Consider the following 12,434-nt stretch of genomic DNA (forward strand, 5'->3'; position numbering starts at 1 on the left):
CCTGAGAGCCCATGGGCACCGTGTGAAAATTGTAATCACGCTGAGAAGTCATGCTAGGAGTTCTACAGGCGCCCACGAGGCAGGGACCAGCCTTTCTTGCCCTTCCTCCATTTGTGTAACACGGCGGAGCCCAGACAGGTTGCGTCTCCACCAGTCAGAGGAACGATGCTTGCTGAGCTCGGCACAGCCGTGACAAGACGCCCTGAGCAGGGCACGGTGCCAGACCAGGCCACGGCAGACAGGCTTGCTGTTCCTCACCCCTCCCGTTCTACAAAACATCAGCGAGGTCAGGGCCAGGAAGGGCCCAGGTGCTGGCAGCTCTAGGAGAAAGCAGATGGTCCCATCCCTGGACCCTGCTAGGACAAGCCTCCCTGGCAGCACAGAGCCTGGACCCTCCCTTGGCACTTCACCCCCAGGCCCTGCCTCCACCAGGCACCAGGGCTTGGCCTCTGTACACGAGGGCCTCCTTGAGGGTTGCTGCTCAGTGCATGGATGGGTGTTTATCAAGTGACCTCTGGGCCAGGCGTGGAGATGGATAGTCACGCACCTGCCCTTGTGGCGGGGGTTGCCGTGTTAGCACTGGGCAGAGGGCCCGTGCAAAGGCCCTGGGGCAGCCAAGATACAGTGACCTCAGAGCAGAAAGGGCCATTCTGGCCAGAGCTGAGAGAGCAAGGGGAACGAGGCAGGCTGGGGAGGGTCTCAGGGGAACGTCTGAGCACTGAGAGCAGTCATCTGGGCCTCAGTCCCGGAGCGGCGTGGCAGGAGTGAGCCCCAGACAGCCTGGCTGCGTGACTGGACTTGACAGGACTCAGCCGATGGGCGATGAGGGTTTGTAGAGAGGACAGACTGCCCTGATTCTGGGCTCTGCAGAGCGTGCCCTCAACCACACCGGGCAAGAGGGTGGTAGCCACAGGTTTGGGGACACCCTGAGCACAGTGATGGGAGGCTCCCTGAGTCACCGTCATTTCCACCCCCAGGCCTGAGAGCACCACAGTGGGAATCCCCAGCCCTTCCTCTGCGGCAGGACATCCATCCCCTGGGCCCCGCTCACCACTGTGCCCCCTTCCCTCTGTCGGGGCCGGAGAGCTGTGTCTCCCAATCTCAGAACAGCCCATTTCTTACGCAAAAGCCTAGCAATGTTGGGTAGCTTTTTTGTAGCTTCAGTTTCGTGTCCTGCTTTCTTCACTTAGCACCTGAAGTGAGCATTTAGAGAAACACAAGGCAATGTCGGGCAAGTGCGGGGACTGCGGTACAGAGGCGGGAGCTTCTAGAAGCCCCTTGGCCCAAACCCCAGGGTCGTGAGCCAGCCGGATAGTGTTTGTGCCCTTCTAATCAGAACTGTCCCTAAGTGACACTGACACTGCTTCCGTCTAGCAGACACCTCTGGAGATGGTGAACTGGACCTCAGTGGCATCGACGACCTTGAGATCGACAGAGTAAGCCCCTGCGTGGCCCTCACCTTCCCAGCAGGCAGTTGGCTCTGCGGCCCAGGACAGCACTGGGACGCAGGTGGGGTTGGCGGCCTCCCCTGCCCAGGGCTTGCCTTTGGCCTCTGGGGTGGTTGCCCCTTGGCCCTTCCAGACACTCCCTGGCCTGAGGTGGCCTCGTGGTCTCCTAGCCCACCACTGTCCCCAGCCCCACCTTCTGGACTCTGGCTCCAGGGCGGCCACGGCAAGCGCATGCCCTTCCCACTGGAAGCCAGAGCCAACCTCTGGGCCGGTGCCCGCTGGTAGGGCCCTGCACTCTGCACCTAGCCTTTGCCACCATCTGGGCACGTGGCCTGTGGTAAACACAAGTCCCACCCGGGTTGGGCCCATACGGAGGTCTCCAGTCACGGAGGCGCCTGCTGACTCCAAGGGTATCGAATACCTCCAAGTTCTGGGGCTGCAGTCGTTTGTTCTGGCTCCTTGCTGTTGATCTCAGCAGTACTTGTCCTCTGTCAGGCAAGGAGTCTCTCTTCCTTGATTTTATGACCACGTGGTGCCCAGAGCCAGCTGCCCATTTGCTCCTAAATTGGCACCTGACACCCTCACCTGGTCTTTTCATGGGACCCGTGGCCCTGCCCTCTGGCTGGCCGGCATCGTGGTGTCGGTGGGGCCTGGGAGTGCCACAGCGCTGGCTCACAGACAGCCTGCATGGGTGGCCTTGGAAAGGGCAGTGGAGCAACGGGTGTCCCCAGCCTGTTCTCAGCCGCGAGGCCTCAGCCTGGTCTCCACACTGAATGGAGGCCTACCCACGTTCCCCTTGTTCGACAATTTAAATACACACACGGGAAGTGCTCGCTGACGAGAGAGCTTAGCCCGCCCTCGGTGTGAAAGAAACTTGATGGCACCTCCCTGTGCTTGCCCAGTACATACTGAACGAGTCGGAAGCCCGCGTGAAGGCCGAGCTGTGGATGAAGGAGAACGCCGAGTACCTGCGAGAGCAGAGGGGTAAGCACCCCTGCCCACCCCACGGGCCCCGGCCTGGGGCACGGGCCGCTGCTGACCGGGGCCGCTGTGTTCAACTTGCAGAGAAGGAGGCGAGGATAGCCAAGGAGAAGGAGCTCGGCATCTACAAGGAGCACAAGGTGGGCATCTCGTGACACACCAGGAGCCTTTTCTGGGAGATGTCCAAGTTTGTAGGAGGAAACCGTCTCTGTGGAATGTTTCTTCCGTGTGTGTCAAGAGGAGCCACAGACCCTGAACCCATGTCCCTGGCCACAGGCACCCCGGGGTCAGCTTCACCACAGCTGGATGGGCCACTCAGCTTGGGCACGGTCCTGAGTGTGACTCCAGGGTAGACTTGGTGGAGACTCAGGGCTGGCCACTGAGGTCCCTGGACTCAAGTCCCTTATCAAGGACACAAGAGGTCCCACCTCTGTGTCCAGGTCTTTGTTCTCTGATGACCTGGGAAAGCCTAATTGTGGCCCCTCCCTACTCTGTCAGCTGCATGGCGACTCGGCTCAGCGGCTCACTCCGTGGTTTGACTGTAATGTTGATAACACGGTAAATTTGGAAGTGGTTCCATGTCTCAGTGACTGAACAGGAGAAAAGACAGGTCCACTTCCGGTGACACTGGGCTTCCTGGCGCCAAGGGGAGGGAGGCCCAGAGGACAGACACATGGCCTGCCAGCTCGGGAGGACCCCTGGGGAGTTCAGGGCCCTAGGACCCCCCACCTGACAGCGTATCCCACGCTCTGCTGGGGGCCGCGCAGGGAAAGCTGGTGTGCAGGAGGTGAGGCGGGGGCTGGCATGAGCTGGCGCAGCCAGGGTGGCCCAACCTGTGCTGGCCGCTGGCCGGGGTGGCCTGCAGCTCTCGCCCTTGGGATAGATCTGTGACCCTTGGGCAGCGGGGACTGTGGACCCTGGCCTCGGTGCTGGGACAGATGGTCTGTCTATTCTGGTAATGTCCCTGCTGTGGTCCTCACAGGGCAGCACCTCCCTCTGCCACGTTCATGTGGCCCTGTGCTGGGTCAGGCACCGGGGGTCCGAGTGGTGGACCATGGGCAGGTCCGCTGCTGTTGCTGCTTCGCAGCCCCTCGGGCACCCAGCCCGCCGCACACCCCAGGGGCTTGCCCCAGCCCAGGGCTGAGGGGCTGCCCCTAGTGCCCGCTCAGCTGGGAGGGCAAGACTTGACTTGGGCTGGCTGGACCCCTGCCCCACCCCACGCTCGGCTCCCTGTGGGGACTGATGGCCAGGCACTGCCCTCCCCACGCCCACCCACGCGTGACTCACATTAGGCATTTCTTTTGTGCTTCGATCAAGCCCAAGAAGTCTTGCAAGCGACGGGAACCCATTCAGGCCAGCACAGCGGGGGAGGCCATCGAAAAGATGCTGGAGCAGAAGAAGATCTCCAGCAAGATCAACTACAGCGTGTTGCGGGACCTCAACAGCACGGGCTCGGGTAGCCCGCGGGGCGAAGACGCCCGGCCCGAGGACAGGGCCAGTGCCAGGAAGCTGTCACGGAGGAGAATGCCAGCCAGCAGAAATGGGGCCGACCCCGTGACCAGCGTGGGGAAGAGGTACCGTCCGGTCCCGTCAGGGTGGGTGTCGGCGCAGGCCGAGGCCCGAGGCCTCAGGACTGGGGGCTGTCGTGGGCTGACTGGGGCCTGCGGAGCACCCAGAGCCATGTTTGCCCGACTGCCCTTCGCAGGTGGGGCTATGTCCTGAGGGGGGCTCCAGCCCTCAAAGGGTCCTGCAGTGCCAGGGTCCACTCTGCCTCAAGGAGGCGATGGGACGCTCGGGCCCCTTCTCCAGCCCAGGGCTGGTTTCATGGGAGAAGAGCCAGCCGCAGCGCTCACGGCCCCTCTGCGCCCCGGCTGCACCGCTGTCTGCCGAGAGGGAGGGAGGGAGGTAAGAGCAGGTGCTGCTGAGCAAGTAGGACGTGGGTAGAGAAAATGGGACACAGGACGGGTCAAGGGCCTGAACGTGGTGGCCTTGGTGAGCCGGACAGCACCGTCCTGCAGCTCCACCAGGGGCCACCTTGAGGGTGTCTAAGCCACATGTGGCCCTTGTTGCCCCAGGTTAGAGCCGGCCTCTGTGCCTTGGGCATCGGGCAGTGGCTGCAGGCTCTCCTGCTGAGGCCACGGCTCTGAGGGCCCTGCCACACCCACGCTGGTCAGTGCCTTCCCCCGGCCACGGAGACAGGGCTGGGCGGCTCAGCTCCGTCAGCATCCAGCCTGCCGTGGACAGTTGCGCCATGTCTCCAGGGCTCCGGGCCACACGTGTGTGCTCTTCCTGGCCCTGTGGGACCTTCAGTCATGGTCTTCCAGCTGCTGCTATGTGTGGGGAAGCGCTGAACCGCCACTCATGCCTTTTGTTCCCATCAGCCCTGTTGGTATCCTGTTGTCTGTAGAGGTTTTCTGTGGCCTTTTGAGTTCTTGGGTAGGCTGCTCTGTCACCTGCCAAAGTTGGCTGTGTTGCTGTCCCCCTGCTGTCGCTGTCCCCATGTGCTGCTTTGCGAAGGAGCTTTACTTGCTTTCTCAGCAGCCGTGGGATGAATCCCTGGCACGGCCTCCTTGCGGGTGGGGGAGGTCTGGCAGGCAGAGACGGAGTCGGAGCAGGTCCCGTGGCTCAGACCCCTGCACCTGAGCCCTGGGAGGTGGGACCCGAAGCTGGGTCTGAGCCTGCCTCAGCCGCCTCTGCCCACCCGGCCAGGCCTCTGGCCGTGCTGCGAGGGTGCCAGCCCCGTGCAGTGACGCTGGGGCCCAGTCACAGGGTTCCCAGCCCCCTGCAGCCCATCTGAGCGGCTGGCCTGGGCATGCCCTGGGGGTGGGTGTGTCTGTGTGGGTGTGCACGTCGTACGTGTGCACGTGTCTATGTGTGCACTCGTCTATGTGTGCACTCGTGTCTGTATGTGCAGCTTACTCCATTGGTAGCCTGTTGACCTTCCCCTGAGCGGCTAGGACTTGAGTCTGTGAACGTTGAACATCCTGAAAACGGAGTAGGAAGGCCTCGGGGGTGGGGAGCCAGGCCTAGGCAGCTCAGGCAGTTCGGGCAGGGCAGGGAACGGGAAGGGGCTCCGTGAGGCAGAGGGCAGGTCCTAGTTTGTCCCCACAGCCCTTGGGGACAGTCTTTCGTCTACACTGGGAGATGAGGAAAGAGGGGCTCGGCCGCAGCACTGAGCCGGGGAGGAGCAGCCCTGAGACCACAGCATCACTTGATGGCAGAGGCCACGCTTCATAGTCTGGCTGCTTGGGTGGCCCCTCCTCAGTGCCGGGGCCCCTCATCCCCCTTCTGGTTGCCCCGCCCGTCACTGTCTGGCCAGCTGCTTCCCTGGCCCTGCACTGGGATGGGGGCTCCCTCTGAGGACGGCCACAGACCCGAGCCGGGTGATGCAGGGGCTCAGGTAGCCACTGCCTCTGAGCTTCCTCCCTGCGCTCCATGGGCACTCGCGGCCCCTCGGTGGGCACTGAGCGTGGGCTGCTGTGACCCGCAGGTCTTGCTCCTGCCCAGGCAGGTCGGTCTGCTCTCATGTGAGCCCCTGTAGCCCCAGTCTTGGTGTCCCCCTCTGAGGGAGGCAGAGGAGCAGGCGTGGGCTGCAGACCCAGCAGACACGCCGCCTCCTGCCCTGCTCACAGGCTCTGGGGTTCCCCCAGGCCAGGCTCCAGCCGAGCAGGGTCAAGGCCACAGGAACCAGGTGTGGCGTTTGCCATCCAGGCCAGGAGGGACAGCAGCTGGAACACAGTGGTGGCTTTGGGTGAAAGGGGGGGTAAGCGGCCCCAGGTCCCCCAGGCCCCTGGCTGGCTGGGGACCAACCAGGCAAACAGACCCTGGGCCGAGGAGACGCTGGGCAGGAATTTGTTCTCCGGGTATTTGCAGACCCTCCCTTGGGGCCTGGGGTTCACGCAGGATCCTGTGGAGACTGTGACCGTGGCACGCTGGAGGACGGGAAGCTCCAGGGACAGGACCCAAGGTTGGGCCCAGACCCCTGTCCCACTTTGGCCATCGTGCTCTGGAAGCCTTGTGGTTTCTTGCCCTTAAGTACCAGCCATCGTTGACTGAACCCTGAGTTCTCTCCTGGCCCGGCCTCCCCTGTAGGGAGCTCTGTGGCCACGCAGGGTGAGGGCTGGCACAGCCGCCTCCTGGTTCTGGCAAATCTGGATTTTTCTGCCAGAGCCTTGGGACATTGCTGCATGTCTTTGTGGCTTCAGGTCATAGGTGGGGACAGGGAAGGCATGTCCCTGCAAGGGTGACTGCATCGTGATGTGAGTTTTCTAGTCTAGTTACCGTTTCTGATCAGATCATGGCTTTCTTGTCCCCTGGCCTTGCCCTTGTGTCTGTCCTGTGTTCCTCCCATCTGGCTAAGGTGTGGTCTGTCTGAAGCCAAAGAAACTGCTCCTTGAGCCAGTGGGGTCTCGGGGCCAATTGCACATGCCTCTGTGCCCCCCTTGGCAGGGGCTGCTGGCTGGATCTTCCCAGAGGAGGGGCTGTGCGGAGAGCAGCCCTGGGCCTGCCCCGTGGACGCCAGCCCTGGCCGTGGTGGGGAAACCTCAGTGGGGCACCTGCCCTGGGCGAGGTCCGCCTGCTGAGGAGGCGCTGCTGTGCTGCAGAACGGGCCTGGGGTGCGCGGGGTGGGCAAGGCAGCACGGCCTGGTCTGGGGTGGGCGTCAGCAGGCCCCGCGCTGTGTGCTCGCGTGTGGTCTCTGCTCACAGCAGGCGGGAGGCCTTGGGGAGCCTCGCCAGGAGCGGGCCCGGCACCTGGACTGACCAGGCTCCCTCTGCCTCAGGCCTCGGGCCTGGCCCACACATGGGTGCCAGCTCTGTGTTTAGTGTTCTGCAAATGTCCACCTGCTCCAGGGTCCCTTCCCGGTGCCCATAGGGCTCATCCAGCACGGCACAGCAGGGCAGGGCCAGGCCTCTGAGGGCCCAGCTGCAGAGTGTGTGGCTCCAGCCCCCCGACTGCCCACACGGCTGTGCTTCCCATCCTCACCCACAGGCCCAGAGCCCACTCACGCCAGCCTGCACGGACCCAGGTGGCCACAGCAGTGTGTGGGAGGAAAGCCCGCCCCTCTCCTCTGGGCTCCCGCCTCCCCGGGGTGGGCCAGCAGCCTCCAAGGACCCCTGGCCGTGTGGGATAGAAGGCGCCGTTGTGTTTGGGAGTCTGCCCTTCTTCCCGCTGGGTGAGGCAGGTGCCCTGGGCGTCTACACTGGGGCAGGCGTCAGTCCCTCGCGTCCAGCTGGAGGTGGCTGCGAGAAGGTGCCTCGGCAGGGGCTCACATCCTCGTGGTCACCAGGAGGCAGGGGCTGAGGCCGCCACGCTGTGCTCTCTTTCAGGTTGAGGCCTCTGGTGTCTACACAGCCGGCTAAGAAGGCGGCCACGGGAGAGGTGCGTTGTCCCGTGTGGCCTGGGGTAGGGATCTCGGGAAGCAGCTCACTCATTGGTTCCTGAGCCCATTCGCACCGTCTGTGAGCCAGTCAGGAACAGGCTCCACACTGGCCTCGCACAGGCAGAGAATCGAGTCCCCGGGAGGCAGGTCTCAGGTTCCAGGAGTGGGCAGCAGGCAAGGACACGGCCGGCTGAGGGTGAGCAGTCGCCAGTGTGTGCCCAGCGGCCAGAGCACAGCCTGCAGAGCCTCCTCCCTGGGCCTGGCGAGAGCCTTCACGTGGGGAGCGAGGCCCCTGCCCAGGTCGCTGGGTCCCACTCTGTAGCCCAGGGCCTGGCGTGAGGCCTTCCTCTGGGTGACAGCCTTGGCTCGCCAGGCCAGGGCTCAGGGGTCTTCCTCCTGGACCATTACTTGTCGCTGGGGCGCTGGTCTGGCCCAGGAGGCACAGGAGCGGCAGGGAGGGCTGGTGCAGCTGAAGGCGCTGGCCCAGGGTTAGGGGTGGTGTCACGGGGGGCATGGGGGCCTGAGCCGGTGCTGGACCACCAGCCTGCCTGCAGACTGCTGTGCTGCTGGGGACAGGGCCTCGGTGCTGAGACCGTGGTGTCCTTGAGGCTGAGTCCTGCTGCGGGGAAAGGAGCCCGCTGGGTGCTCCCGGGAGTGCACGGGAGAGGGGCTGGGGGAGGCAAAGGAGCAGGCGTGGGCTGCAGCCCTCAGCACCCACCTCTGGAAGGGACCAAGGCAGGCCCAGCAGGCACGCCGCCTCCTGCTCTGCCCACAGGCTCTGGGGTTCCCCCGGCCGGGCTCCAGCCAAGCAGGGTCAGCACCCCAGGATCAGCCCCGGCACAGCCCCTGGCGGGCCAGGAGAGTAGCTGAGGCCCGTCGGGGAAAGGACAGCCCTGGCTCCACCCGCCATCCCAGAGCCCCCCCTTGTTCCAGGCCTTGCTCCCGAGCCCCCCGGCCCCGGGAGCCGAGCCGGTCAGGCCCGAGGCGGTGCTGGTGGAGAGTGGACCTGTGTCGTACCACCCCGAGGAGGAGGCAGATGAGGAGGACCCTGACGAGGAGGACGGAGAGCCCTGCGTCAGCGCCCTGCAGATGATGGGCGGCAGCGGTGGGTGGGCCGCCCTCGCCGGCCGGGCCGGACTCGGTGTGGGGTGTCTCTGCGTGGCTGGTGGCCGACACAGGGACTAGGGGGCGGGAGGTGGGGGCGGGGGTGTTCTGGAAAAAGAAAGGCACAGACCGTCTGCCCATAACAATCCCTGAACTCAGGCATCAGACTAAGTTTTTATTGCTCCCTGGAAGGAAATTTGAAGTAGGACATTTTGTAAATTGGCCGTATTGGCTTTGAGGCCCCAAAGTGGGCTAGAGTTGGCCAGGGTCAGAGGCCAGTTCCACTGGGACAGCAGGGTGTCTGCGTGAAGGCCAGTCGGCCAGCAGAGTGGGGCTCCCGGGTCTGCACAGGCCGAGGGTGACCATACTGCTCACGTGTGCCTTCAACAGGAACCCAGGGCCCCACGCTGTGCACACACCACCCCCAAGCTCGCAGGGATGAGGAGACCAAAATGGCAGTCCCCATCGGTGGTGGGGCCGTGTGGGGACGAGGCCGGTGGGGCGGGTGCGAGAGCCTTACGAGGGAGTGGCCAGGGCCTGGGGCCCAGGGGCAGGGCAGGAGGATGGCAGCTGGGCCCCTTGACCACACAGAGGTCCTCAGCGTCCCTGATTCTCCTCTGTACTCTGCAGATTACGGCTGTGATGGTGACGACGATGAAGGCTACTAAGCGTAGCCTCAAGGCCAGCAGTGCCCTGGCGGTGGCCCCAGCGTATCTCCTGAGGACCAGATGGGCCTCCCAGGCTGTGCTCACGGGCACGGGGGCTGAGACTGAGGCAGTAGGACGAGTGCCACCCCACCTACTCCGCAGACCTCGTCCCATGGCCACCGTGGCCGCCATGGTACTTACCATTGGGATCATGTTTTGAGCAATGGAAGGAAGATTTGTACCTAGCAGGAGGAACAGGACTGAATGTCTACGTGTGTCTGATCGGACGTGGGCCGGGAGTGCCCGAAGCTGCATCCCACAGTGTGGCCCAGGCTGCTGGTCCTCGACCCACCCACAAACCCTCAAAGGTGGGCAGTCGTGTCCCCACCGTAAGGAAGCTGAGGCGTGAGGAAGCCCCACTGCTGGTCCGAGGGAGCAGAGGGCTGAGCGTCTGGCCCTGAGGCTGCAGGACCCAGCTCCGGAGCCCGTGGCCTGCGTGCTCCGCTCCCGCCCGCCACGTCTGCCCCGAGAAGCGCTGTGTCCAGCCCCCTCTGCTGGAGCCTGGTGTCAGGGAAGGCGGTGGGATGTCAAGGTCTCCCCGAGGTCACTGGGTGCTTGGCGGCTCCCCCGCACTGGGTGGCTGTGTTGGTCCGGAGGTGGCCCTCAGCGGCCAGCTGCAGCCCCTCCTCCTGACCCCACCGCCCTCAGGTCCTGCCCACTGCCTTGCAGCGCCTGGCGCTCCAGGGCCCCGGGTCCCCTCAGGAGCAGCTGCGCATGGTAGACAAGTGTGGTCTGGCAGCTCTGCCGCATCTGCCTGTGCAGCTCCCTGGGCGACGTGGCCAGGCTGCCTGGTGTCCTGGCGTGGGGTGTGCCTGTGGCACACACAGCCGGGACTGGGCTCTGCGTCCATGGAGGGAGGGCAGGTGGGGTTTCTGAGCCACCCTGAGGCCCGGGCCTCTTCACTGGGAGGCCAAGGACCACTCGAGGAGGACGGCAGGTACTTGCAGCCCTGGATGTGGCTCCAGCGTGTCCCCCTAGGAGAGGGTGGCCTCGATGGCAGAGCTGTGCCACAGTGCCCTCCTGGGGCCCAGGCCTCAGCCTCCTGGTGGGGTGGGCTGGGCGTCCTGCCATCGCTCGGCCTCCAGCAGGCCAGACGACACCCCCAGAGTGCAGCAGAGTCCTCGTGGCTGTGCACTCTGCCTCCACCCTGGGCCAGCCTGCATCCCTGTCTTCTAGAAGGCCGGTGGGGAGATGGATTTAGTGAAACAGAGATCTGCTACTTGAAGAAAACTGGCTGAGGCTGTTGTTTGTGATTCCTCATCTGGCTCTGTGGCCTGCCTTGTGCCCCACCAGGGCCCAGGGGTGCTGGGCCTCGCGGGCCGTGCCGTGCGGGCTGGAGACGAGCCTTGGGCAGCCTCCGGCCTCCCTGGTGTGCTGTGGGAAACCCCAGCTGGGGACGTCCTCAGAGCCAGCCCTTCCAGCTTCGCCAGCACCCACCACAGGCTGTCCCCATGCCCATCCTGCCTGGTGACCCCACGTCCTGACTACTTGGGCTCAGGCGAGGCCTGGACTCTGACTCAGGTTGAGAGCTGGGGGCTGCTGGCCGTTGGGCTCGGCCCTTCCCGGCACTTGGCCACAGAGGAGCCTCCAGGAGCCGAGGTGCCCTGAGTGGGGAGAAGGGGTGCCCCCGACTGCAGTGGCTCTACATCAGAATGCGTCTGCTGGGCCTGCCTGGGCTGGACACAGGTGTGCTTTGGGGTTGGATGGACAAGCTCCCTATGGGCCTCCAGTGCGGTGGGGACTGCCAAAGGGCTCCAGGGGCAGGTGTGCAGTGAGGACAGGACGGGATGGGGCCACGCCTGCAGGGGCATCCCTGGGCCTGAGTGACAGGAGGCAGCACCTGTGCCAGGTAAAGGGCAGAGCTGGGAGGATCCCTTGTGGGCTGCAGGGCAGGGAGTGGCTCTTTGCAGAGGAGCCCTGAGGCCCGGCCCGAGGGGCCCGACATGGCTGTGCCTGCCCTGGGATGGCAGGGTGGGTGGTGCAGAGACAGAAGAGGGCAGCTGTGGGGGGTCTAGGGGGACAGTGGGCGACACTTGCCATTCGATCCCAGTGGGGGAGTGTGGAAAAGCCCAGAATCAAGGCCCCTCCTAGGGTTTGTGTGGAGCAGCTGGGTATAGTGCAGGGTCGGGATGTGCGGAATTTGGCTCTGGTTGCACTGTCTACCTGGCTGCGGGGCCCCAGGTGGAGGTGGGGGCTCTGCGGGAGGGGCGTTGGAGCTGCCTCCAGGCGGGTGGGTGTCGGAGGCGGCTGTTCGTGGGGGACAGAGCTCTGGCTGGACGTTCCACTGGCCAGGCCGGACGGGGAGAGTCCTGGCAGGCCACGGCAGCAGGGATGGTGTTTGCTGAAGGGCCTGTCGGGGGAAGGGGGACGAGACAGCAGGGGAAGGGGGGACAGGAGAGGCTGTGCCTCGTCCATCCCTCGGGGACAGCTGCGAAGGATGGCTGCAGTGCGAGGCCGAGGGGCGCAGGTGGGCCAGGCCGTGGCCAGTGTGCAGGCGTCAAGCCCCAGGATGGCAGGGGAAGGACTGTCCCCTGGGTGAGGGCACAGCCTGGGGTCCTGGAGCAGGCGAGGCACGCACACCGGGGCAGCTAAGGTGCTGAGGGGCGGGCCCAGCAGCAGACAGCCGTGTGTAGAGTTTTTCTGCCATGAGTGTAGAGCCCAAGGGAAGTATTAGGGTCTGTGCACCTCTGTCCCACAGGAGGCTTGGGGACCACATCTGCGTGCCCTGCTCCTGGCACAGAGGATGACCAAACCCTGTGGTGGTGCCTGGCCAGCTGTGACCCTCTGCGGCTGCACTGGGCCTGGCTTGGGCA

The 12,434-nt window shown here is 64.7% G+C and overlaps 1 protein-coding gene across 5 annotated transcripts in view; it reads left to right on the forward strand.

Moving 5' to 3' along the window:
• The window catches only part of BRF1 (BRF1 RNA polymerase III transcription initiation factor subunit), a 65,995-nt gene extending 55,141 nt beyond the window's left edge, over positions 1–10,854 (forward strand). For 4 of the 5 annotated variants that reach the window (XM_045559238.1, XM_045559222.1, XM_045559259.1 and 1 more), the window contains 7 exons: positions 1,375–1,436; positions 2,351–2,432; positions 2,514–2,569; positions 3,747–4,003; positions 7,758–7,809; positions 8,744–8,915; positions 9,545–10,854. In XM_045559238.1, coding sequence (XP_045415194.1) covers positions 1,375–1,436; positions 2,351–2,432; positions 2,514–2,569; positions 3,747–4,003; positions 7,758–7,809; positions 8,744–8,915; positions 9,545–9,582 — 719 coding nt within the window. In that variant the 3' untranslated portion in view covers positions 9,583–10,854. The remainder of the gene's footprint in view (positions 1–1,374; positions 1,437–2,350; positions 2,433–2,513; positions 2,570–3,746; positions 4,004–7,757; positions 7,810–8,743; positions 8,916–9,544) is intronic. The other variant, XM_045559229.1, reaches the window with a different exon arrangement.
• The last annotated feature ends 1,580 nt before the right edge of the window (positions 10,855–12,434 follow it).

This window comes from Lemur catta, chromosome 1 (genome assembly GCF_020740605.2).
Source record: "Lemur catta isolate mLemCat1 chromosome 1, mLemCat1.pri, whole genome shotgun sequence".
In the NCBI taxonomy this organism is placed as follows: domain Eukaryota; kingdom Metazoa; phylum Chordata; class Mammalia; order Primates; family Lemuridae; genus Lemur; species Lemur catta.